The sequence below is a fragment of the Anopheles darlingi genome, chromosome 2 (assembly GCF_943734745.1).
Source record: "Anopheles darlingi chromosome 2, idAnoDarlMG_H_01, whole genome shotgun sequence".
In the NCBI taxonomy this organism is placed as follows: domain Eukaryota; kingdom Metazoa; phylum Arthropoda; class Insecta; order Diptera; family Culicidae; genus Anopheles; species Anopheles darlingi.
The window spans coordinates 92,346,902-92,374,401 of record NC_064874.1 but is presented as its reverse complement, the minus strand read 5'-3'; the positions used below and the strand labels follow the sequence as shown (position 1 = coordinate 92,374,401).

Here is a 27,500-nt window from a genome sequence, read left to right as displayed (position 1 = left end):
GAGAACCTTCTACGTCTTACGGTGAAGTTCTGCTCTGTCATCTTTAAAGTTGGGTTCACACGAGGGTTCACTTCGGACTGAACGTTGAATGGTTCATGGAAAGCTGTACTGTATCTGCCAGAGCAGACAGTGGCAATGTAGGCCATGCATCTAGATTTGGTCACATAGATACATATTTTATGGATACACCAAGCACACATTTTAGCATCGCTCCCACAACATATATCCACCGACAAAGGAGCGCCAGCGAAACGACACCCAACACCGTCACATTTGAAAGACAATTGAGGTTCGAGACCATGTGAGGCATAGACCCGGGAGTAGCTTCGAGCAACCACCGCACCTTTATGCACTCTTGTGTTTCTCCTATTCTCTGCCCAGGAGGATGAAGTGAAAGAAGAAGCTTTCCCATGTTCACCCAGCACCCAAGACAGCAAGACAGATCGTCATCGGAGAGTGAAAAATGGAATCACCAAATTTGAATAACATTCCATTGTAAATGTAATACGACGATCAATTTTTGCCCAAATTTCCATAGCGAAATTGAGGTACGCCGCTTACGACGAAACAAATGATGCCTTGCTCCACCCTGGCCAGCTCTCCATTTCACCTGCCCGCCGTTGGGTCGTGAACTTCGTTTGCGTCTCGCAGAAGAACGTTGCTCCGGGGAGGAAGGTGGGGTGGAACTTCATTAAACACTCGACAATAGCGAGGAACATTCTCTCTGACAGTGGTTGTACCGCCTTGCGTTCACATGTGCGATACCAGACACTGGCACCCATTTTCCTCGCACGGTCCAACCATTGAGCCCGTGGACGGTGAAGGATTTCCGCGATGGCTGGCTTGTAGTGATTCGCTTAATGAATCCCCGGTAAAGCAAGCACTACGGAAGAGTCGTCTCACCGTCTCACTAGTCGCACACAAGGTAATTCCGTCGTATAGCGATCGTGCACCAGCTCGAATGCGCCTCACTAGTCGCTTCCGGCCAAAAAGCTTTTCCGCATCTTGAGCCGTTTTTTTTTTCCTGTGAGTTGCCGAAAGCAATTTCATGCACAACTAAAGGCTAACGTGAAGGATACTTGATACACCCTTGGATAAGGCAATCGTTGCCACGGTGCCTTCTTTCTCCAGCGATGAGTAGGATAACGAAGACACCATCACGAGTGAAATAATCGCATACGCTACATTGCGCTTGTATGTCAGCAACGCTCATGACAAGATTAAGGAGGAATAGCCTTTCGCTAAATTGTTACATCATGTTGAGCCAGTTATATTTAAATCATGATTTAATATTTACTTTTTACCGTGGCACGGTGAAAAAATGCTCGAATAGTGGTTTATGAGCATGGTCCAGTTTCAATAGGTGCTTGATTTGCATCGAACTACGATACAAAGTTTAAAAACACCTAAAACCCCTGGAAAATCTCGTCTTTACTTATTTGCATTACAGCCTGGGAGTGGTTCTGCTTCAGCAAGAGTTCCGTATTCAGCAACATAATGTATCAGCAATGAACGCGAGTAATCATTAATTATGCACCAGGTATTTACACGTTTGCAGTGTTCGTATATTTAGCGCAACACAAATGACGGCGGTTGCCGTGTCAAGGCCGAAGCCGCACTACAAAAAACAGGAAGACCAGGGATGGGGACACAAAAAGTTATCCCGAACTAAACCTCGCCAACGGCCAGATCGATCGAGCCCGCCACAGAGCTAAATGCCGCTTGTCGTTCTTCATTACGAGAAAATGTGATTTTTGTTTTCTCTCTCTCTCTCTCGCTCCCTACGCCAAAGTCGTCCCACCGGAACAGGCCCATGTATGTGCTACATGATGGAACGAGTAAGCCGGCATAGTTTACCAAATGCCACAGCCCACAGCCGAATGGTCAGTACAGTGGCCAAGTAATCTTCATCATCCAAACGACGAACCACCGGAACGGTCGTAACGACCGTGTGTGTGTGTCTGTGTGTATGCTAGCACCAGGTTGGCTCGGATTTCCACCGGTTTCGGGCACCGCGGCAGGAATGTCAGGTGTATGCGAGCATCACGCCATCGCGGCTCCATCGACATTCCATTGCGGACGAGAGATTGATAAATAATTTACTAACCCTGTCAGCCTCCGTCAGTCAATTAGATGGAAAATGTTACGCTCCGCTACGTCCGACGACCGACTCAACGGTGGTGAATTCCCCAATTGCTAGCCGCCGTCCTCCACAACGGCCTCACCAAACAATCCGTTTCGTCGTCTGGCAGTCCTGGCGAGTCCTTCGCTTTCGCTCATCGAGCTTCAACCATCCATCCTGGCCGCTACGGTGCTCTATGGTGTGGTCCCCGGGTTCACCAGGGGGGGTTTCTTGCTTCGCTATCAACCGGCGGCCCGAGTTTTTGGGGTAGACTACCTTTTACATGACCACGAGCACGAGGAGGCCGGGGTCGTGAGTGGCATCGCTTCCATAATGTATTAACTTTTATTCCAGCCAATCTCCCACCTCCCCTTCCACTTTGGACCATTTCCACCAACCGAATTGCGCGCGAGTGAACCAAAGTTGCATTGCCCCGAAACACTGACATGCTCCCGGTGAGGGATTTCCCGAGTTTTTCTTTTCTGGTGGCCTTTTCATCGTGCGCCATGCGCCAGAGCAACGAAAAAAAAACGCGGGAAAAGGAATGACGGTACTGCTCTATACGACAAGCGCAGTGTCGCCTTCGCTCGAGTAGCTGTCGCGCTATCGCACGAGTGTGTGTGTGTGTGTCCCTGGCGCTCATTCCCGCCCGGGATCCGCATGACAAACACGGACGCCGGGCGCTTAAAATTCTATCAAATATTTAAAATCAATATGCAACATGCGAGCATAAGTGAGATGTGCACTGGGAATTGAAGATGCTGTTCGCTGTCGCCGTCGTCGTCGAGGACGTGGTGAGCTTATTTGATTATTTAGTACAACCGGCGAGCCTTGAGTTGCCGCAGCGGATAACGGAAAGTTTGCGTGTCTCGACCGTTGGTCGAGATGGGATTTCTGATTAGCAGAGCGTGAGAGAGAGCGAGAAAGAGAGAGAGAGTCCCTGGATTTCGTACGTAACCACCAGAGAGCCCAATTTGTTGGAAAATAGTGTGCTGTTGTGCGAGCTTTTCGGAGAGAGTTTCAGCCTTACAATCACAGGCATCATCCCCTCCAGGGATGAATTGTGGTGTTGATTGAAAAACATGGAATTCACCTTCATGCTACGCCGGCAGACCAATCGCAGTTTTTTCCGCTCGGCAACTCGAAGATTCATTATGATGGTGTGTTTATAGGGGCTTCAACAACTTCCACTATGGTTTGTTCCATTCCCAAAAGCCGTTTAATAGACTCCAGCATACAGCATACATTGCCAAAAGTTCGCCACTCCAGACCACTCCAAGTTAATCCATGTCACACACAGTGTCAAACCAACCGTTGGCTTTAACCTCTAGTTACAGCTGCTGCTGGTGGAAGCAAACATGGTAACCGACAACCCCCGGTGTCGGAGTGTCGTACAACACCATTATCACACCACACCAGACCAGCATCACTACCACCAACCCCCCGGGGGAGGTTCGACCCACTCTAAATGAGCATCTAAAACGCAGAACAAAGGGTCGACTATTTGCATAATATCCAATCTACACAAATTCACATCTGTTCCATGACCACACGAGCGTCCTAAGACCTTCGTGGCGTTCCGTGGGGCACGTTAGACAATAGGAGTGAGTAGCAGCAGCAACCAAAAAAAAAAAAAACCTTCCGGAAAGTCTCAACACAGCTCGGCTACCCTCTCGCCTGGTTTTTGGGGCTGGACTGCTTCGCAACACATTTAAACTGATTAAAATGACCCGTTGGTTCCCGGGTCGCTGAAGGCAAACACAAGCCCACCCGTACACACATACTTGAAACCGGGTGAGTGTGTGTGTGTGTGTGAGTGTGGCCAACACCTCCCTTCCGGCGGGTGCAAATCCGATCATCCGGAACCCGCACACACGCACAGCATCCAGCATCCACGAGGCCGTCAAGGGAGAATGAAGAGGCAATAGGCCTTTGGCCGCAAGCATCCGGTTAAAAATTCGGACACTGGCTCTGGCGTCGTCCTCGTCCTCGTCGTCGTCGTCGTCGTTGTTGGGCTGAGAAATTGGATTAGGATGTAGGAAACTTTGCACTCCCAGTGAGCATTAGCCCCGCTTTCGGGGCACTCCTGGTGGGCCCATCCATTTTCCCAACGAACATCCGAAACGAAAATTAAATATTCAAACCAATGTGGCTAATAAAATCATGCTAACTTTTAATAATTGATAAAATATTCATTATCTTACCACGGGTACCACCAGCTCCTTTGGGGCTCGGTGAATGAACGGATTACTCGCTCGACGGAACCCCGCAACGGAACTCGATGACGACGACGACGACGACGGAGACGACGGAGACGGAGACGGTGATGCCTCGGAGCGCTGCGTTCCATGTTTTGAAGATTATCAATTCAAGCAGAGGATGAAAAGAGAGAAAAAAGGAAAATCCCCGCACCAACGGGTACTGTACTGCAGGAAAATGGCGAACATAAATACAAGTGAAAACGGGTGCCGACCACTTACCACAAACAAATGCTCGGCTTGAGACGACAAGACACGGTGCTCGACAGTGAGCCAAGCACGGACCAGAGCGTGGGGGGAAAATCGGTGAAAATTAATTCTCTGCTCCGCGGAGCAACACATTTTCTCCGTAATTAGACGTCATTCGGTGAAAGCGACACGGATGCCGTGGTTTTCAATCTGGTACCCACGTTCTAAGATGCTTTCCTGCCACACTTACAGACAATCTCAGTAACCTTTGAAGTGGAAGTGTGTGTGAGTGTGTGTGGGCTGTCTGCATGCCAATTAATGCTTACATTCCGCTAATCACATTACACTACCAGTGAGCTCGTGTTGAGGTGACGAAAGAACGTCCTTTCAGCGAGCGACGATTCAAAGAAGGGAACCTTCATGACCTTTATTTTCGGACGGTATTTCCACCGGGAATAATGTGAAAAGGAGGAGCTGCAGCGAGATAAGATTGATTAGTGATACTTTTTTACAATTGAACTCACTCTGAACTCGACGCATTTCGGATGTTTCTTTTGCTGTGTCAAGTGTTGCCACAAAGAATCCGGATAACTTTTCAACTTATTTAGAAATACTTTGCTCCCTCTCTGCTTCTGTTCGATTCAAAACAGGTTGTTGAACGAGAAATGAGGTTCGAAAAGATTTCTCCACGCCTTCTTCGTCATTGGCAAAAACTTTACTCATCTCCAAAGCATTGCCATGGCGTCAGCCGGGCTGCTTACTGGCAAAAAATCGATTTCATCCAGCAAATTATGCTGTTAGGGAAAAAGTTTTTTTCCTTCTTCCAGAAATGAATAATCGATGGTACGGGAAAATGGAGTCACTTGCCAGGATCGATACCGACGGTACATGCCATCGCAGCATCCCGGTCGGTAAACATCCGTAAAAGATATACATTTCCTTCCGTCCTTCCTGTACACGGAGGTAGTGATATGGAGCGAAGAGGGGCTAGGTTAATTAATATTCCATATCTCTGTGGTTTTACAAATAAAATGTTGTAGCCCCTCTTCCGCCCCCTTTGGTTGCAAGGTTAATGAAAAGTAATGTTTACTCGAAGTAAACATACAAAAAAAACATTTTCATACCCAGAACGAATCAGTTGGAAACCCACTTCCTTCAAACGATTTTCCATTTCCGTTTCCAAACTGTGAGTATTCGGTTTCCATCCCTACTGGAATCACCTGGAAGCAACACGGTACAACATTTTCCATAAAATGACTTCCCACACTCCGGGCGCTGAACATTGACCATTTGTCGGTCAACCCGAGCGATTCGAACTAGCACCATTATTAAATAGTGAGATGCAAATTGGTCTACGTTAATAAAACACACGAGGGCACGTGCTTGGAAAAACATTTTCAGTTTGCAACTTAATCTAACTTTCCCTTCGAATTCCGCGCTGACTGGTTTTGCGAAGTTGCGCCCCAAAAATGGAATACTTTTCGCAAACTTGCCAGTCGTGCCGAAGGGAGGGCACCGAGGGGTGGTCCAGTTGGCTTTCTACTTCACTTTTTACCCATTTTTCGTTCCCGCGCCCTGTGTACAGATGCTTACCACTAGCAGAGGGCGCGAGCGCACTCCAGGCTTCGGCAAACACTTCTTCGAGAAGTCGCTTCGTTACGAACCAACTTTCCGTCGTCATCGTTCATCGGCCATCGCCGTAAAACAAAACTGTTCCCAAAACACTTTCGCGCAGGAGTGGACTGGCACGAAAATTGCATTGTCGTCGTAAAACATTTCCATCCTCTACACCAGGCCAACCTCGGTGCCCCGGTGTACTCTTCACTTGCAGCACTTCACCATCACCACCAACCATCCCCAGAAAAGGAGCTGGAGCTTTTTATGTTTAATCATATTCATGAATTTTACTACTCAAAGTGGAAAATATAATAAAAACCGGAATAATGCATCCTCGCCCACCGAAAGCGATCGCGTGTGCTACGCGATCTGCAAGAGCTGACCCTCCCCTGGTTCCCTGCAGGGTGGTGCACAACGACTCAACGGATCGACCACACACCACCAACACGCAGCCGGAACACGACGCCGGGATTAAGAGCTCACACGGAGCAAGATATAGGACGCGGCGCTTCTGCTCGTGACACGACGTCAATCGTGCTCGTGTAAGAGATGCACGAAATGGAAAACGGGGTGGGAGGGATAAAACGTATTGCAAAACAAAAATGGCGCGACAGTAAAGCGATTCACAACAAAGTGCAAAACTCACAAACAACTTTATATGCAATGTTTTCGTCGAACCGGTTCCACATCACCGAAAGCACCGAGCATTCTCTTTCACTCCCATTTGGCCCGTTACTGGAAAAGCGAGGATTAATCCTCGTAACCCAAACACACACACACACCAACACTTTTTGGCGTAAAAAATTGGTTGCATTGGGTGGGCATCAAGTCGGTCAAGCACTCCGGATGGTCCGGTGCGGAAATTGGGCGAAACGCTCAGAATGGATTACCTCATTGCGTCCATGTTTCTTCCATGAAGTGGAGGGGAATGGGGGGGTCAGCATAATAAAAAAATGCCGGCCAATATTCCAGCTCATTCGTCAGAAAGTACCGGGCACCGTTGGCTGTTGGTGCAGTAATTGCAATTTGCGCGAAACTAAAAATAAAAAAACAGTCTTCTCTCAGCTGATTGATCCAATCAGTGCCAGAAATCGAAGCCCCATTGGGTGCCGAAGAGTGATTCATGTACCATGTTGGTGTAGTGAAGAGGTGGTTCTTGGGCATGCAATCAAAGTTCGACCGTGGGTGGGCACCGTACAGCTTTCGAGAGAGAGAACACTCATTACGATGGACGATACATTGCTGTAATTAATATTTCCGTTTCCATGTAACGAAGAGATAAGTCATTAAGGGTTGTATTACTTTAATATTTTAAACAAAAATCCGTTCCGCAGAAACATTGGTCTGTAATTAAAATGACTAAATAATTGAATTTCACTCCATCCGTTGCTCGTTTTGGTATCCAAATCGTCGGTCTGGTCGGGAGTGTATAACCCAGCTTTATAGCACGGACCGTAGCACTGGTCGTTAAAATATTTTTCTTTCGGAACATGACGATCGAATAAAACTGGTTTCGATGGCACGATAAGGGCCCTTGCAGGTTGCAGCCACTGTCGAGTATACCGACAGGTGAATGCGGTTCATAATGCCAGGCCACTTATCTTACCCGAAACCCCTCACAAACTGGCTTGAACACGAGAACCCAGATCCTTCTACAGCGGGCAACGCGTTGCAACATGAGGGTGGTACTTAGAACCCCGAGGTCCCGGTCATCTACACAAGGACACCTGTAGCCCCGATGGAACATACCGGACGACCGGACGACCGGACGACCAGATTCACCTGCAACGTGGCGACCATGGTTGGAGTCCATTTTAAAGATGTCTCCCCTGAAGTGTCGTCCCGGAAGTCGTGGGCAACCAACGTCCGTTTCCTGGCACCCGGGACCATGCCGAGTGGTACATGATGGCCTTGTGCAGTCAAACCCGACAAGTGGCACCATGGTGGATGGTACGCGATATCCCGAGTACCCGAGGCCGGCCGGACGTCGAGAATTCGACCGGCCCGGTGGAAAATGAATGGGAAATAAATCCCACCGCCGGTAAAAAGGCAATGGAGATAAGAGCTGGCTGTGGAGCTGGCCAGCCAGGTTCCCCTTTGGGGCCCAGAGGCGACACCATTTAAATGGCACCGAACGGGAGCAGCGAACAAATTGCAGGACCAGCAATGGCCGCATGATCTTTTGACTCCAGGCTCTTCACCAGACCAGCCCAGAGCGAACCACCAGAGCTGTGCCCTCACGAGTTGCAGGTGAAAGTGATTTCAAGAACACAGACAGCGGTCGTCGATAGCATTGATGGTCACCGAAGTGGAAGAAGGGCCTCCTCTCTCCGGCTACCGGGCTCTATTCAAACACTTTTATGCAAATGCTATGTTTTGAAAAGTAAGACCATGGGGCTGCTATCTGTTTACCGCAAACAAAGCCCGGCACTCTCTGGCCATCCAGCACGCGGTCTGGCTGGACTGATACCATTGGCAGAGCCGGACCGTGTTCCCTAATGCTACAGGACCGGCTAACGACAGCTGGTGGGCTTGGCTTCGCTCGATGCATCCATATTTACCATTCCAATACCGACATCGAAGGCGATCAAGAGCTATGATTATTCGGATATTCCAGTCTACCAGCTGCCACCTTTGTATGCTTTGGATCGTTACTCGTCAGTCGTAATGGAACAACCTGGGACGTAAAGCATGGACGTTGCTTATTTGGTTAGAGGAAAATTGCCTCTTTAGCGTATTTACTGCTTAGCTTTTAATGATAATCCAGCGATCTTTTCGAAATAAACTTCAAACAATTTAAAAACCCTGTGCTTTATGACTCATTACTACACATTTCCATAAGTCAAATCCAATCATTACTGCAACTCAGAGCAGTTGTACGCGTTGCATGGTTGGAGCATATATGTCCCCGATATTAAATCTAAAATGCATTTACCAGGGAAAAGCATCTGGCAAACCGCAGGATATTGGATGCAACTTCCTGCTTTTCCCCACAACGCCCAACAAAAGTGCACCACAAACCCTGCCACAGTATTGCACATCCGTGTCGAAAGTCGAGAGCTGATCGATCTTTTTGAGGTCACGCCGGATACGTACGACTGCCGTTAAATGGTTTACGTATTGATTTATGCATCAGACGCAAATATGTTTCCCCCCTAACGCTTCAAGCATTACACGATTCGATATTAGCAGCAGAACATGGACAATTCTCTCGCAAAACAGATGACGAACATGAGCCACGCTAGTAATCACAAAAATTGAACAAACAAGCCAGTTCCGGGATGTCACAGTTAGTTTGCTAAACATATTACATTCCGTGGCGCGGGTCCCAGAGTGTGCTACACATCCCACCGGACGAGCATAACGGTACGAAAACAATAAACTTCAATTTGGCTCTTCACTTCCGTGCCCGACGTTGAGTGTCAGGCTACTGGCGCAGTCATCGACATCGCCTCGTAGTGATGATCCTTTGAGACTGATTTTCAAGTTTCACTATCGTGGCCACTGGAGTGCCACTCCGGTTCGGCTGATCCCTGAGGCTCACTATCTCATTCAGCTCATTCAGCTCATCAAAAGCATCGGCCACTGTTGGCGTTGGCGTTTGTTTGGACACATTCGGCTACCCATTCGCGTCACGGCCAGGCCAGGCTTGGTCGTCGTCGTTCTGGTCGTCATCCATTCGACCTGTACTGTCAGTGTCATGGCCCTCATCTTTCATGTCACGCCAGTGATGGTCATACAAATTATCAGCTCTCCATCCGCGTCGATTTGCGCCACGTCATCCCTTGGTGTTGGTGGTGGTGGTGGTGATGAGCACCGAACCCACGCCCACCCTATTCAATGGCCCTTTCTGTTTTGATCCGATTGCGACCATCTGCATACCGATGGGTTGAGTTCACACAACGGCGAAACACGAAACAAACACCAAACAGCTCCTGATTCATCTCCTTCAGTAGCAAAACTTGTGAAGGACCCACCGAAAGGGGAATCCCGGAAAGTCCTGAATGGCCACTCAGCCTCATCATCATCATCATCATCATCCTTCTCGTTGGTAGCATCTTCATCATCGTGGTCGTGGTGGTGGTCATCTCGTCATTTTCGATGGCCACACCGAGCGAACGGCGTTCGTAAAAAAAGAAAACATGCTCCATTCATCGTCCTCCTGCTTTCGCCACACCATAAATCATGCTGATCTCAATTCCTCAACTCCTTCCGGACCAGTGAGTCTCGAGTGTGCTATCAGTAGAGCCCCAGCTCGCTTGACTTGGATCCCGTTCCGTTCCGTTCGTCGTTCGTCGTCCCGGTGCTGAAGAGGTGTTGAAATTACGTTGTATGCAAATACAATGCGGATACACAGGATCACCGGTTACTGTGTGTATGTGTACCATCCACACACATACATACAGTGATAGGGAATCAGCAATTGAGCGATACAAATGTTATCTGACAGCCACAGCGTAAACAGGAAGCCATGTGAACCGACACGCCAGGGAACTTCAAACATGAGCCCAGGACGATCCACCGCCCGGTCCACCTACAGTGTGGATAACGTGCTTTATAGGATTTACTCAATCCAGTCCATCGAATGGCTTCAAATGGAGGAGAACGAGGAGGTTAGATTTTTCGGGGACGTCGAGGACGTAGCGCACTGGTGCGTGAAGCGAAACGATGGCGAAGGAATGCTTCAGCCGTATTGGCATCATCATCAACACACAGACGCTCAGGCCGCTGCTCTACCGGTCGTGGCTTTGTGTTGGTGAACCCACCACCATCATCGTCTGTCATCATTCTAATCATGGTTCTCAAACACTCTTCAGAGCAAAGCGAGCTGGCAAGAAGATAGACCCTTGCTCCTGCGAAATCGACATCATCAGCATAACGAGAAATCATATCCTCCTGGAATGCGACCGATAACGAGAGAGAGGGAGAGAGGGATAGAGATGCTTGGTTTGTCTGACCGACATCATCTGGTCTCGATCTGGTTTGGATCCCGGACTGTTTTGTCACGTGGTATCAATCACATCGACCGAAAACGGAAGTGCCACTGCCATTTATCGACCGTTGCCTGTTGGCTTCGACCAGGCTTCCCGAGCCCGATGGCCAGGTCGGTAAAGCCCACAAGATTGCCACAAACCCCGGCCCTCTTTCCCGGTAACGCGTAGGACCAAATGGAAAATCCCAGCAGTGGCCATTGGCCGGGGATGCTTTTCCTCTGGTCACCTTTTTTCTCTCCTTTCACTCTGCCGATCCTCACTCGGTCGAAGTGATGTCCGGGCCCGATTTCATCTACGAAATGGGGAATGTTGCTACCGTTTGATGCAATTGAAGCAAAAGCTGGACACATAATTGAATTGTGTAGCTTACCGTGCGAGTGGTCATCTCTTCCTGTCGCTCCTCCTCCTGCTGCTGATCGTTGCACAAACAAAGTCTCTTCCTTCGCCAACCGACCAGAGAGGCATCTAGCCAATCACAAGTTTTGCTTTCGTCGGCAAAGTTTTCCTTCCTTTCCTTGGCGGGGTGTTCCCTTGAGAGAAAATGGGTTTTGCAAAACCGGATTGACGGTGCATCGATGGCGTACACGTGTGCCTACGCGTATGACCGAGATCAGACAGAACTGTTGCTGCCGGTGGAGTTGGAGAGTTGCAATCGAAAAGGCAGTAAGTAAGGATATTGATGAGGTTGACTTTTCGATGCGCCATCGAACATGGATTTCGTGAGCGACGGTTTTAGCTAATGATGACTCCCAACGGCACAATCCCGGCGAGTTCCCGAGAATTTCGATAATTAAACCTGCCCAGAAAGGGAATTGCTTACGTGAATGCCACCCTCTGCTCAATTTAGAAAGTATAGCCAACGTGTAAAAACATACTGCGATAATCAAAACATGTTGTTGCTTTTACACCAACATAAATCATTTCAAAACAGTGCCAAGTGGAGGCCACTGGCGGATGAATTCCAATTAATATGCAAATGGAGTTACGAAGAACAAACGTGGCTTTGTTTTCGGCGCCGACTATGATATCCAATTATTATTTCAAAACTCTTTAAAAAGTGTTAGCATCATATCGTTCCAGCGCAGACGTTCGTGGAACATTTTCAAAACAATTCACGAAATCATCTTTCATAAAAAAGGTACTAAACCTAGCAGCCCGGTGCACTGATTGGCATGGCCGAATGCAATTCACTTGCCCTAACCGACCGGGAGTCGGTTGCAATTGATACGAAAATTGATAATTCATCACACCAAACCCGCACCATTCCGTTCCCAGTGTCCACTCATGGACTCGTGTTTCTTTGGGGACCTCAAGCACAAGCAGATTAAGAGGGCTTATTGTGAGAGCTTATCATAACATCCTTGCACCCATTGTCTGTGCACTCTGGACATCAAATCTCGATCTCGGCTACCCACTAAGATTGCTCTGCACTAACAATCGCCTCGCCGTACACCGCATCCTGGTAAGAAATCGAAGCGATCTGCTCGACCTCGACGCCCGGTGGTGACTCCGGGCGCACGTTCTGCCCGCACCTCAAACCACCCCAAAAACCACAGCCAGCCTGCCGGGCAAAGAAATGGAAACAGCAGCTAGACACCGAGCCTCACAAGTGGCCATTTGTGAGAACCCTCGCCCGTCCAGGTCACTCTCACTCTTTCTCTCTCTCTCTCTCTCTTCCTCTCTTTGGCGTTGTCTCAGGCAACCGCAATCCACTTGCAAGTGCATTCCGAATCAATAAGCATCGAGAGGTGCACGAGCTAGCAACGGGTGGCCAGCATTCGTTGGCTTTTCCGATTGCTTCCCGTCCTTCGCTCAAACCTTCCGGGGGGACTCTCCGGATCTTCGAAAGCCACAACAAGCGTTTGCTTTGGCCTGTCCGGGGTTCGGTTGGGGAGCGATAGGTGGTCAAGTGGCTCGAGCAGCAGCAGCAGGAGCATCACGTTGCTCATCGTTGGTGCGCTGTGAAGAGCAAGAAATGCCACATTAATAGCAAACGGCATCGCCTTCACTGTCCCCACCGGCGAGCTCTCGACGTGGACGGCTACGAGGACGTTCAATTAACAGGTTCCATAAACGAGAAGTCAATTAAGCGCTCGGAGTCACAGCGAGAAAAGGCATTGGCATCGGGCGGCCGGCCATTCTCCATGCCAAAGGCTCTGCGGGCGAACATTTTCGATTATTGTGAGCTTAAAAATCAATTAATTTAGTTTATTTTCCAATCTCGTTCTGATCCTTATGCTCACGCTCTTCGTCTCTCTCTCTTTCTTCCTCTCTTTCTCCTGCACAGTGTCTGATTCTAACGTTGGCCAGGGCAGCACACAAAGATAGCCGAGGTGGTTCGAATGCAACGCTAAGCACATGGTCACCGTCAGCGTCGCTGGCGGGTGCGGATCTGGAAGATGAGGACGACGAGGAGGTACAGGTAAGTTGCGAGGCATTGCCAACCAATGCCACTTGAGTCGGTTCGATTGGTGCAATTTTCCACGAATCAAGATGCAATTAGACTTCGATGCTGCTGCTGCTACTTCTCCTCCTTTGGAATGTCGTTTTGTGATTATCAAGCACCGTTTATCGATTACCGTTGCGGCATCGAATCACTCGAACGTCCCCCGGATTACTCGGTTAGCTGGCGTACTGGAGCTGTGAGCTTTATGCTTTTGAATAATGCACCTGGGCGTGAAGTGGCTACCATCAAATCAGCTCGAGGGCCCCAATAATTGAACCATTTACCACTAATTGATGGAATGGTGTGACTATTCATTACGAAATTAAACGGAAAAATTTCCTTAGGTCGGAGATATTTTTAAAATTCTCATGAAAAACGAGTGAATAGTTGCATCGGATAAATTGATCAATGAGCGAAAATCGACCAGTGCAATTCAAATATTTAAAATTTACACATGGACAAACAGATGAATATTGTATCATTTAAAAAGTGATTATGTTTCCCCGGAAACTCATTTTAATTACTCGATTGTTGATCCATTCTTTGGCAACTCAATGAATCCTCAAGATAAGTGCTTAAAGCCTTAGTGCTTAAATAGACTAATCATCTCTGTTCCGAATTGAATTGATCGCTTGGAAAGGGAGATTAATCATCACAATGCAGCATCGAATAGATATCTTTCTCTCTCAAGTGACTTTGATTTCGGTCGTGAAAATTACTGAAGAAAATCTAAAAACCTTCGTTTAATGTCATCTCCTTCTCCCATTAACGTCTCAGAAACGAGCGAAAGCGCAAGGATGGTCTTCGTGGACGGAATGGTCAACCTGTTCCCGGTCGTGCGACGGTGGCGTCGCCTATCAGTTACGCCGATGTCACGCACCCCACGGATGCAAGGGAGATGCGGTGCGGTATAAAATCTGCAACATGCAGGTAAGTGCGAAGGCCGCTCGGTCCCATAATTGTAATTGAGCATAAATTTTCACAACCGCCATCTTTTACTCACTACTACTCTTCATCTACAGCCCTGCCCTGAGCAGCAAGATTTTCGAGCACACCAGTGCTCGGCGTACGACGATGTGCCCTACGATGGTGCGCTGCTGAAGTGGACACCGCACTACGATTACTCGGAACCGTGTGCCCTCACCTGCAGGTTAGTATGGCGTCCGATCCGGCCCCGGCCCCAGCATTGTTTCAATTTTCGTATTCACTCTCGGCTGTTGGTGAAAAAGTATTATTTTCAATCGCGAACGACGAGAGAGAGAGACGAGAAGCTTTCGCCGGAGTGCTTTTCCAGTTAGTAGATCATCATTTCGCCACCGAATCGCTACCCGGCAAACCGGGACCGGTACCGGTACCGGGCTACAGCCACATAAAAACCATGAACGCAACTCAACAGTTTGCCCGTAACTTTTAATACAGATATTATGTTGGCTGAAAGCGGAGAGGTTTCGATGGTGCGTCGCTTTCGTTTTTGGTGGGTTTTTTTTTGTTCGATTGGAACTTTGTGAAAATGATTTGTGCTTCATTGCAGGGAGAAAATTGCGATTAAAGTAGAGCAAATGCAGTGATTCGCCGAGAGTAAATTTAAATGCATCTAGCAATCACTGACGGGTAGCCTTTTTGATTGTCTATAACGCTTTGGGCAAGTGCCTGAATATTTCACAATCAATTGACGCTTTAATTATTAATCATCAATCAAGGCCAGTAAATAGTAATAATTGACTGATGTTACGCTCTATTCCAAATCCATTAAATACTAGCCAGATTGACGAAAGTAACGTCATAATGCATCATAGGTGATCCAAATCATAAAGCTCATCATCCCCAACGGGCTCAAAGCCAAAGAATCAGTCACATTTACTGGTGCGTACAGAATTGGTTGGATCACTTCCTCGAGCGGCCAGCAAAAGGGCCTACCTAGAACCCGGGCCAAATTCAATCAAATCCAATCTGGCTAATTAACTTTTATCATCCTTCGAGCGAGGCGAACTTCCGAGCGCGCCCACTCCGAGCGCAAGCAAGTGATATCCTTGGCCGTGCAGTCATCTGGCAGAAATCAATTATTCGTTACCTCCTAAAAGCGAACGCTCGTTCGATCCCTATAAATAGTACCTCGTCCCTCGTTCGAGAGGTCTGGCCGCCCGCCCGCGAGCTGTGGCGCAATCTATCGATATTCGAAGCGATAAAAGAGCATCCTGCTAGAGGTTTGCTTCCGAGAACCGACTAAGCCGGCCGGGAAAGCTACGAAACATTCAATTTTGTGCAACCGCTTTTAAGTACGTCAGCGAGCAGTAGCCCGTCTCTAGCTGCTTCTTGTCCGTCTACTTCTCCTCGGTGTCATTCATTGGTGCCACTAGATCCGGCAGGAAGATGGTGGCTAGAAAACTTCCTTATCCTGGAGCAGAAACTTTCCTCGCAAAGGCCCAGGCCCGAACGGAGAAGTGGCTTTAGATGGTGCGATGCTGATGATTTAAGTTGTGATTCAACCTCGGTTCGGCTTTCGGTCTTAGCGAAAGGTACACCACTCCCCGGTCCCTATTTGTTCGAAATGGCGGAAGTTTGGCTTGCTTGTCGGCGATCAAAGACACTACGGCTCTCCGGAGTGGCAACAGCAAACGAGGACCCTCTTTCGAGGCGAGGCTTCTTATCAGGCTCGTCGAATCTTCGAGGCCCCGAACGAGACCTGAGCCTTGAAGTGATATATGTACGTGGATTCTCGGTGGTCCTCGGTGGCCGTCCCGAAGGAGGATGCCCGCTGTCTGTGCCGCTTGCAGCTTGTTTTGGGATTGAAACGTTCGCTTGTAGCGAAAGAAACTATTAACATGGGTTCAAACAAACCACGCATGAATCCACCCCTGGTTTTTGGGCCCCGGGCTAAACTATTTCGAGCTTTTTGAGTCAAAGTTTTGTGCTTCTATCGAGCGCTCGAGGAAGCGGCAGTCACAGGGTGCAGGGTTTTTACTAAGAAAGGATATAATAATCCCTAGAAGCTTTATTAGAGCGAGATTTTGATGGAAGTGGGTGGCGGGGTCTCATGATCATAAATTATGCGGCAACATATTGCGCCTGATGTGTGAAGCAGCTTTTGGTATGACGAAGCTGACGGAATATTCTATCCGGCAGTTCACGGAACAAAGAATGGAACCTGTTACGTGAAACAGAAATCATATTTTTCTATCTATCACCTTTCATTTCGTTTGGAATCTTCAAAGGATTCGTGCTGAAAGGAAGGTGCTTAAGGTACTTAAGGGTCCGGTTTCGGTAACATGATGCAAAGAGACTCCCTCTTCAACTGGCGTCTTAATTCAATAAAACTTTGTTTATTGCACTAAACCATCCTGCTGTTGATCTTCGTCCGCCTGAGCTGCACTCGGTTATGCCACGCTAAATTTGTCACTCGGCGGTAGCCGTGGCCGGCCACAAAGAGAGGGAGGAGAGAGAGCGAGATACAGCGACCGTATCAGCCGCCGGTGGATCATTAAGCTGTGGCACTGCAATTTGCGACGGAACGAACTAATGAATTTACTTTCAGCGAATGCAAGTTTTATGCTGCACAGTGTTTAATCTCACCACCCTTAATCTCCCAACCGACCGTCCAACCGACTTGACGACATAAAAGACGTACTGAGATACCACAACCGAGCGTTGTGTTTATTCTTGTTGCTACACTTGTTTCTCTTGCTCCCGGGGGCGGAAAATTAGATGGTGGCCGCAGGTCTTCTGATCAACCAACCAACCACCAGCAAAGCAGAGCACACCATTACAACGAGTTTCATCTTTTTTCTTCGCTTTTCTTTCTCTTTTTCCCTTTTTTCCGAACCAAAACCACTGCAGGGGCCGACCGCAGCACCTGCTGGAGGATATGCCGGACTCGGCCGGCGCTGGCGAGTCCTTTCCCATCAGCGACGACGAACCGAGCGTCATCGTGCAGCTCTCGAACCGCGTCCAGGACGGTACCAGGTGTCGCCCCGGTAGCCTCGACATGTGCATCCAGGGAAAGTGTCAGGTAAATTCAAAGCTTTTCCAACCACTCCTACCCCTTCCCCATTGCTGCTCCCCCTCCACCGCCCCATTTGCCAATAAAAACGTTCTCCGACCACGCCGTGAAGCAGTGCAAAACCGACCATGACCGACCGAATGCTCTTAATCCTGGGGCCTGGCCCGGTGTCCCAATGGAAGAATAAGAAACTCTGGGCCCAACACACCGACACACCGCCCAGTGGTGGTGCACGGTGACAGATTTACAACAGTTTCTTCAGTTGTTCGAGTTGAGTGCGTCCTTCTGGACAAGTCCTTTCTCGCCATTGCCTAGAAGCTTGCGTTGGGGATAGCAAAGGAAAGTTGCAACCAGACTTGCAGGATTACACCTTTGCCAGCTCGGACACCTTGGTCCTTGTGTGTGTTTGCGTGTGTTTGTGTGAGAGTGCGGCTACCTTTCTGCTGCACTCTTCTCGACTCACTCTCCGTCTCTCGATTGCTCCATAACTCCAACCGACAATCCACGAGCCATGATCTCCAAAGAAAGAAAGAAGAAACGGCAGAGTCTGTGTGTGCGTGTGTGAGTGCTGGCGAGCAAAGAAAGCCACAAGTTTTGCAGAGTCATGGGCCCACCCACCCGCGCAGCCCGGGTGGGTCGTCACGGTGTAAAGTTTTTCGATTAATGCACGAAAAGTGTCTTCACGCACGGTTCACCGCCATCGCGCTTGGAGTGCCTATTGTCGAAACGTGTGTGCGCCCCTGCGATGATTTCCCATGCGTAATTACATACATTCCACTCGCATAAGACAACGATTATGGTGATAATGATCACGATCAAACCGCTCATGATGATGGTGATGAAGATGATGATGATGAGGAGCATGATGAAGCTCGTTTGCTTCCTGGGCGCGCGCGTGCTTGGCATGCACAGCCTTCCGGCCGGTGTCGAAAGAGTGCCCGAATTGATGGTGCTAAGATGGGACAATCTATCTTCCACGCGGTGCAACCCGGCGCTCAATCCCAGTAAGTGAGTATCCTTCCCCGATGGTCGACCACATGAAAGGGAACGTTTCTTTCGTTTCCTTGTATTCTGACACTATCACGTCGCAACAGTGGAGACACCTGTGCGCGTGTGTGTGTGTGTGTGTGTGTGTGTGTGTGTGTGTGTGTATGCTGTATCGAGAATGGAAATAAACGCTTTAAATCAACACCTGGATCGAGGGACAAGGACCAACCTATGCGAGAAGAAGCTGGTCGTTGAAAGCAGGTCCTGTCATCTCGTTGGTTTTGTAGTCGGCATTCGATACACCATGCCCAGAGAGCCACACAGACACACACCTACAGGCACACACTGCTGCTTCCGTTCGTTTTCTAAAGAATTATTTACCGAAAGCAACATCCCCAACCGGTGCCGACACCCGTAACGGGGAACATATTTATGCAAAACCCGGAACAGATGGCGTTGCGGTGGTGTGGTTCCGTTCCCTCTGGGTCACCAGCAACAGCAGCTTGACACATTGTGCCAACGGGCAGGCAACAGCAGGTTTCCCTGCAGACATTCCCATTGCCAAGAGGGTCGTGTGGTAGATCACCAACCAACCCACAACCCATACATCGGCCATACAACCCTTACTACCATAAGCTTTTCCAGCTACAGAAGCAGGCAAGAACGACGGCGGGTCTCGGTTGCAAAAACTACTCCACACGAGAACTGAGGCGAGTATCTTGAACCTGGACGAGGCTTCGCCTTCCGTTCCGCCACGACCGGTGAGGTGGCGGTAAGTGTAAAAGTCAAACTCCAGAGTCTCCGGCAAATCGTCGTCGTTCCATGACCCAATTAAATCAAATTGAAATGGACGCAGCCAGGGAATGGATGCACGGTGTGTGTGTATGTGTTGGTGTGTGCCAGTCTTAACTACAGCACAGCTTCTGTGCTCGGGTTGTTCACCGAACTGCTAATTGACTTCATCAGAAAAGCGATATTTCGGTGCGAGGCATTCGAGATCAAGGTTGGGGAGTGTTGGATTGCCATTAATTTATGCTCGAACCTTGGAGGTCCTTTCCTGTGGTGTTACTACTTGAACGAGCTTTTTACAATACATCAATCACATTTCTGCCCAAAATTAAATTGAGTGGAAACTAACCTTTTGACTACCGAAACCGTACTCCAAACCGTACTGCATTAACATACCAGCGCTGAAACGGATGCCATTTCACGTATTTCAATTTACAGAATTCGTCGAACTGCCAACATCGAGAATGTTGGTTGCTTCGGGCTGCGGACCATGTTCGGATATTCAATTCAAAAATGCTTTCAAAAATGCCCACCGCTCTGGCATTTTTGGCTAGAATTCATAAACGTGTTCCACCGAGCCTATGCATGTCCGATGATGTGTGTGTGCATCCCGGGGGTTCATCTATTTTGTGTCCGCCTTTTTACGCACACGAGCACACCCGTAATTACATGGACAGTCAATTCCTTCTAACCTGTCAAACTCTTCGGCCACCATCGGCCTTTTTGGTGCAATATGCGAGGACAACCAACTACTATGGAACCGGATCCCCCAAGGGTACTACATCAAATCATAGTTGGCATAGCGCAGCGCAGCCTACTCTGCATGATGCCCTGTCGGGCAATCGGTGCGGTACCCCTTGCGGTGAATGCCCCCATGTATGATGCAAATATGCGAGGGCATAAAATATGGACGGGACTTTACGTCCCGGCACTGAATATGTTACGAGGATTGCGTTGCTATGTAGCATATTCTTTTGCTCTTCTTCCTATTGTTGTGCTCCTCATTCCCTCGAACGTTGTTTCATTTTTATTTGTTAGTGCCCTGACCACATACCCATGCCTACGATCGAAGAGGGCGCTTTTTGCGCTTCACAAAACAGTCCACAACCAGCACCATACTATTACCACCATGAAATATTGGAAACAAGACCAAGAATTAGGCCGGAAAGGGTGGGCGTAACGGGGTAACGGAGAGGAAGTTGGGAATATAAAAATAAACAAAAACCCGGCGCCCTTTTTGTGGATAACGCACTAAACACTATTTTTTCTCACATTTTATTTGACCCAAGATGGCGGACCGCCGGCCGTTGCTTGCAGTTCGGCATCGAGCGGCCGGATGTACCGCTGGGCGTAACTGGCACCAGGGTGGGTGGCATTGGTGGGAAGGATAAAATCTATTTCTCCAACAGTGACGATGAAGCGCAGTGATGCGCAGCCCCAAAACTCCTATCCGCTTCGATTGAAGTTCCGTGAGGCGAAGGAGCGTGAACTGCCCGACGATGGTGCGAACGGTCAGGGAAGGTTTTGCGAGTTCGAAAGTGAAACGGCTCTCTCGCTCGTGCTCGCCAGGACGATAATAATTTTAGTGAGGCGCAGATAACCCTAGGATAACCCCCGAGGCATCCTGTAGCTGTTTCGGACGGCCTTGCGGGAACGCTTCCTTAATAGTGCTACTTCTCCAACCCAAACCAACCAGCCAGGCCATTGGATGCTCTGTGGATGGACCTTTTGAGCTTTGAGATCCGATGGTTGGCCCCGCAAGGTGATGGTGGATGTTCGGATGGGATCGAATGGACGCCTCGAATTAGGCTGAAATAAGATGATAATTTAGGGGGAAATTTAATTTGCTCATAATTTATTACACCCGAGAGCACTAACAGCCGAATAATGGTTTGAGGCCTCCTCTCCCCGTCCCCCGATAGGTGATTGGTCTCGCGAGATCACTACCACCCTCCTCGATTGCCTTTATTCCTTTGGATTACTTTAAGCTTTTAACCGGAGTTCTCCTAGAGGGATCCTAGAGGAACGGAGGGGGGAAATACATGCTTTCCCTAGCCCGAGCTCACGTCTAGCTAGACAACAGAGTTTCGCTTCGAGCGAAATAGCCACGCTCCTCATTATCATCATCACCATCATCGTCGTCGTCGTCGTCGTACGGAGGTCGAACAAGGTCTTGGCAAATTTGATCTGTACCCTGTGGCAACCCCATGGCGGCACGTCACGCAGTGGGCACAAAAGGTCACACACTAGGTCGCAAAACTGGCCCCCAAGAGCGCGTGTCGCATAGAAAACGAGATTTTCTTGCGTTTCATTTGAATATATATATGATTACTAGGCGGAGGCCGGATGCTGCTGCTACTACTGGTTCCACCGGATGGCCAATTCCACTTCTGCTGTCGTCTTCGGTCCGCACACCATAACCCAATTGCACTGCGACGTCATGTAACGGGGCGTGAGACGCTGGCTACCGGAGATTGCAGGGAGGAGATTGAATCATTAAACGATTAGACCGGCCCGGGTCCCGGGGCAAAAAAAAAGGTCAATCCCATAAAACCCAATACCGTGTCCGTGGTGGCCACCATTCGCCATTCGGAAGCTCCGTTTGTCCTCATTGTTCTGCCGTCCCGGATGCTGACCTAAGCTCGGACGACGGTCATGGCGAAACAGATTGTCCATTATCAGCTCCAGGATCAAGTGGGTAGCCTCGGCTCAAGTGTTGGCCCGGGCTCCGGTCTTCGAGGACCAAGGACCGAGGCAAGGACTGAACCAAATACGTCGCTAGCTCGCTAGGACGAAGGAGTCTGCTTACAGGCCCCTTCCGCGCCGAAGAGGACGTAAGGGCTCGTTGGTCTATGATTACATGATTGTTATTGAGGTGCTGGGCGGGCGGGAGGGGCGGGTGGATGGACGTCGAGTCTGCCTGATCGAATATGCGTCCCAAAACAAATGGCTACCCGTCCCGATGATTGATCGATTCGCTCACTTCTCGCACCCAAAGACGATGGCTCGATGACCCTCCGGACCGACAGCCAGGATGCTTCTTGAATTCTCGCAGCAAAAACACCAAACGTACGATGGCGATGGCGGCCTATGCCAAGGGCCACCGAGCGACCGACGACACAGGCAAATGGATTCGTGTTCGCTGTGTAGCATTATGCTGCTAATAAAACGTCTCGATGAATTATTAATACAATGACTGTTATTTAAAAGGACTAGGACCATTCAATAACGCACCAAGCGGCTTGAACTCCAAAGGAGCGAGACCTTCAACAGGGAGTGCCTGCGGAGACCCCTTTCTAGACTCCCGGCTCCATTCCATGCTCATGCTTTCCAACGTGGCAATTGGTATTCGAGTTTTTTAATGACGCACAAATTAGTAGAATTGCGTGGCGTAGCATACGACCTAATGCGTGGTTTGCGACGGCGACGGTCCGTTCGAATTAAACCATCAGATGAAACCACCGCTTGGCGATATCGCGCCCCGGGACCAGGACCACAGCATGGCGAAAAAACAAATGTAGCATAAATACATCGAAATGATTTATGATAATTATGGTACCGTTTTGCTTTGCCCCCGGTGGTGCTCTCGCGTTCTGTGCGTTTGTGTGTGTGTGATTTTATTGGATGGCTTTAATTGAACGATTTGTTAGAGTTGAGCCTGTAGCAAGGCTTAGATAAGGGACGCAAAAGCATCCCAAGGTTGACGGTGCCCACCACAACACCTGCACCGCTTGTCCAACACGACGTCTCTGATTAGTCTAGCATTCGGTATTATTGTAATCGAAATAAAGTGAAAGACTTCCTCACGAAGGCTTCTACGAGTCTCCTAAAGTGAGGGTTTTGTTTGTTTTCGTTCGCGGAAAGATGTTGTTTGCGGGGGAAGGTGAAAGCCGTTAACGCGGTCACCCGTCAAAACAACTAAATCTGCGAAAAACCCCACGATTGAACAGCCGCGGGAAACGGCCTTTGGCTAGTGTTTTGTTTTCCACCAAATTGGAAAACTTGTTTACTAAATATTTAATGGAAGAAATAGTCGATCCTCTGCTGCTAGGACCAGGGCAAGAGGGTCGTATCGGGAAGGGCTAAAAGGAATCCTTTCTATATTTTAAATTCAAAATCTGGGAAAAACATCTTGAATGGTAAATTTGAGAGCAACACAAATATTTCAAAAGATAGAATCGGAAAATAAGAAAGCTTCCTTCAGCTTTTAACGAAAAATGATGGAAGGCCTTTAACTCTCGCCACGTGTACTCTATTTAATCAATCATTTACCATTCCTTCTTGAGGCAAATGAACTGATGAAGACTGGGATTCAGCGATCTTCTCAAGATCCGTAAAGCTCACGCTGGTAATGATACTGGTCTCCACTGTCTTTGATGTTTGAGCATTTCACCGGAGATCTAAAAGTTATCGCGCGTCTTCCTCGGAAGGAACTGCTTATTTGATAAGAAGAGTAATACTCAAACCTGCGGGCCAGATAGCTCGATACATTTCCGTCAAAATTCCGTCCAAAGATGTACTTGACGACTTTTCAAACTTTTTACCATCAGCCAAGCGCCTTGAAGCACATTTCACGCATATTTTTTTTTCAAAGAAATTTGTTTCTGAATATGTGTTACTCGACGAAGATATCTTGCTTTCTGAGAAAATGTGTTGGTAATTATTTTAAGCAACACACAAACCTCTACCTGCAAGCGTTTGTGGTTCTGAGTTTAGCTAAAAGCATATTCATCAAACACTGAATTCGTTTTAAGCGAAGTGAAGAGTTTACTTTCATTAAATCCATTTCCAGTAAAGCTGAAAATGTAACTTCAGATTATAAGCCAAATAAGAAACAGTCAACTGTATTTTACGGTGCTCCACTCAAAGACAACATTATCCCACCTAGGATCTTCACCTCACAGGACATGCTCATTTACACAATCAGCCGGAAATCGGACGAGAGGAAAAGCGAAAAAGTGACGGTTATCTCTTGTTCGCTCTGCTATGAATATTTAAGAAACACTTCCGAGCCGTCGATTGGACCGAAGAGCACCTTGGTGCTCACGTCGGACAAAATTGAATTAAGGCATTGATTTCGATTATTTCTTCCGCTCTGGTCTGGCCGCACGCTATCCTGTCGTGATTGAGTTAGTTTGCCATCCTCTTCTGCTGGCCAGTGGTTGTCTTTGTCTGGACGGAGGAAAACGAAAATCAGGCGAAAATCGAAAAGGTGCTACTCAAGCCGCGGTATTGAACGTAAGAACAGTCAAACAAAGGGAGCATCAGCATAATTACCACAATTCGGTTCAAAACAGGAATCAGGAAACAAGCAATATAGCAAATGAAGGATAAGATTTTGGCTAGGGGGTTTTGATTATCATTTTAATCATTCATCGGTTGACTGATATTGAAGCATCAACGATTGGTCTGAGATCCGAATTTTTGGTATGTTGCTAAGCGATTTTGGAAAATTTTCGAAAAGAACGGAACAAGATGATACGGTTCTACATCCAAGGTCAATGATCCGATCAACTAAGCCACTACTACCGTCGCACGTGTAGTGGTGGCAAGTGGCCTCTTACCGTAATCAATTCTTATGCTTCATTGACCTCTCCACAACCATAAAAAGGATATCGCACACGGTTCACGGATCCGGTGAAAAATCCCACAGTTCCATCAATAGGACCAACTTTTTTGCCTGAAAGGTCTCCGAAAAACCACCTTACCGTGGGGCTCGAAAAGGAGGAAAAGTTAAAGGTTAAACAAAAAAAGGTCCACCTCAGCGCCGATCGGATCGGTTCCTCACTCGCAAATGGTACCCAACGGTAGAACCCACTAACGCTTTTGTTGAAAGTTTCTGCTCGGGTAGCGTAAACCAACTTAAATCATTAAGCATTAAATTCAATTGGGCCGTGCTCGGATACAGTGCGCTATTCAAATATTTAGCCTTTCCCTGCGGGATAAGTTAGTGGCGTTCTCATTTTTTGTGTGAAAAAATAAAGTAAAAACGTGTTACAATAGAAGACTTGAACCTACCCCCATACCCTTAAGATGCCTAACAAAGCGTGTCTGGTTTCGGAGAGTTTTTACAAAATTTCGAAAAGTTAAATCAATAGCAGACTGAAGCTGCTTCGCTTTATAGCGTAAGAAAAATTCCTTTTGAATAGAGATCAGATTCATGAATGTATTTATGCATTATATGGTTTACTTTTGCATTACTTTGTGAAAATTTTACATGACCTTTGAGCTGAGGGCAGCCAGAAGTCTGCGAGAAGCTGTCATCTACCGATCCGCGGAATCCTCGGTACCGTCTGTCAACCAAGACACGGCAAGATGAGGCGAGCATTGAGAGCTCGCAAACTTTCATGAGTTTCATCTGCATTGATTGATGTTTCCCCGTTAGGAGCATGTAAATCCACTTTTCTACCTTTGCATTAGCCATCACCGACCGTCTCGACAGGGCCGTGGCTTCCAGATTTCGCCTCCTTCGTGGTCGTAGCAACGGCGTTCAACCTCCGATAAAGCCATTGCCGCCATCTTCGATGGTTTCATTCTTCGGTTGCACGGTTGCTGCACTTCGTACCTTCGAGCCATCGTCGGTTCTCTCTGCGCCGGTGAAGGGTCCTAGAAATCTCTCTAATGCACGATGCCACCACATGCCACCGGTTTGGACGGTGAAAGACGTGGGATGTGTTTCCGTACCATGTAGCAACCACTGTCTCTATCAGCTGCCCAACCCAAGTAGTGTCAGTAGCCCTTATCCGGACAAGTCGTTCGCTACAAGGACGAAACAGAAAGAAACGGCCAAGAGTCCCGTCAGTGAATAACAAAAAGAAGACCGCTAGCTGACACCTTGGCCGATTCCTTCTTGTCAGAAAGTGACAGACTTTTGCCAATTTCGAGTCGACGCCGCAACGTTCCTGTCGGCATTTCTCTTCACCTAGAGCTAGAGAGTGAGCCTCGACTTCGTGGCCTGAAGGTGGGCACCAGTAAGTTCTTCCTCTGCATCTCTCCCAGGGCACTAAGTGTTTCCTCCAATAATCATCAAGCCCCACTTCCGGCGCGATGCAGTGTGTTGCCGCTATCGGAATACCTCCGAGTAAGCGCGCCACCGAATGGCAACATCTTTTCCTACGAGAAGGTGGGGGACAAGACTTCCGGGAGGACATGAATTTTTCATCGACTGTCCTTCTCCCATTCTCGCTTCTTTCTCTGTCGCTGAATCTTCTACTGTCGATGCTGCTGCTATTGCTACTGTCTTCATTTCGGTCTCGTTAGATGTAAGGGCCTGGGGTGTCTTTCCATTTCCCTTCGACTTACATACCGCGCGCTTCACGCATGAACCTGATTGTCTTCGAGCGCCGGCTCGCATTTCCTGTCCCCCAACTCACTGGTGCTCGCTGATGCTTATGCTTTACTTGCAGCGCGTCGGCTGTGACCTGAAGATTGGATCGACCAAGAAGATCGACGTGTGTGGTGTATGCGGTGGCGATGGGACGTCCTGCACGCAGCCACTCTACCAGTGGGAGATAGCACCGATGTCACTCTGCTCCGTTACCTGCGGTGGTGGTAAGTATCAGTCGACAGGCGAAATCGTTACGTGCTGCTGTTGCTGCCGCTGCTCAAGATAACGATGATGACCGTTTCCGGTGACGTAGGTCGGTACGGCTTTCGCCGGAAAAAAAATCTTTCCTGCCGTCCACTTCGAATTCAAAGGACCACTCGGCCATCACCAGCGTATTACTGGCTTAGTATTTCGGATTACAAATTCATACAACTCTTTCTCGATGACGGTTATGACCAAAGATACAAAGATCTTTACATTCGCAACGCAACTCCTACTCGTCTATCGTAATCGAGTTCAAAAAATCCACGGAACCAACATATCGCCCTTGTTTTATCGAGCAAATGGATGTTAAAGAGAATTGCTCGACAGCTTCCAGGGAATATTTGTTTCCTCGGAATTCACATTTTCCCAAATCGTCCGACGACAACTGCGGGACTATTAGACGCACTTCGTAGAATCTCAGGAAGGAAATGGCATGCCCGAAGCACCGGTGAAGCACCCGGTGGAAAGCTGTCGCTTGGAAAATAACACGCCGCCGACGCGCAGTGCCAG

The 27,500-nt window shown here is 48.4% G+C and overlaps 1 protein-coding gene across 1 annotated transcript in view; it reads left to right on the top strand.

Moving 5' to 3' along the window:
• The window catches only part of LOC125951803 (ADAMTS-like protein 1), a 122,275-nt gene that overhangs the window by 77,831 nt on the left and 16,944 nt on the right, over positions 1-27,500 (top strand). The window contains exons 3-7 of the mRNA XM_049680859.1: positions 13,468-13,602; positions 14,404-14,556; positions 14,649-14,776; positions 17,461-17,632; positions 26,806-26,950. Coding sequence (XP_049536816.1) covers positions 13,468-13,602; positions 14,404-14,556; positions 14,649-14,776; positions 17,461-17,632; positions 26,806-26,950 — 733 coding nt within the window. The remainder of the gene's footprint in view (positions 1-13,467; positions 13,603-14,403; positions 14,557-14,648; positions 14,777-17,460; positions 17,633-26,805; positions 26,951-27,500) is intronic.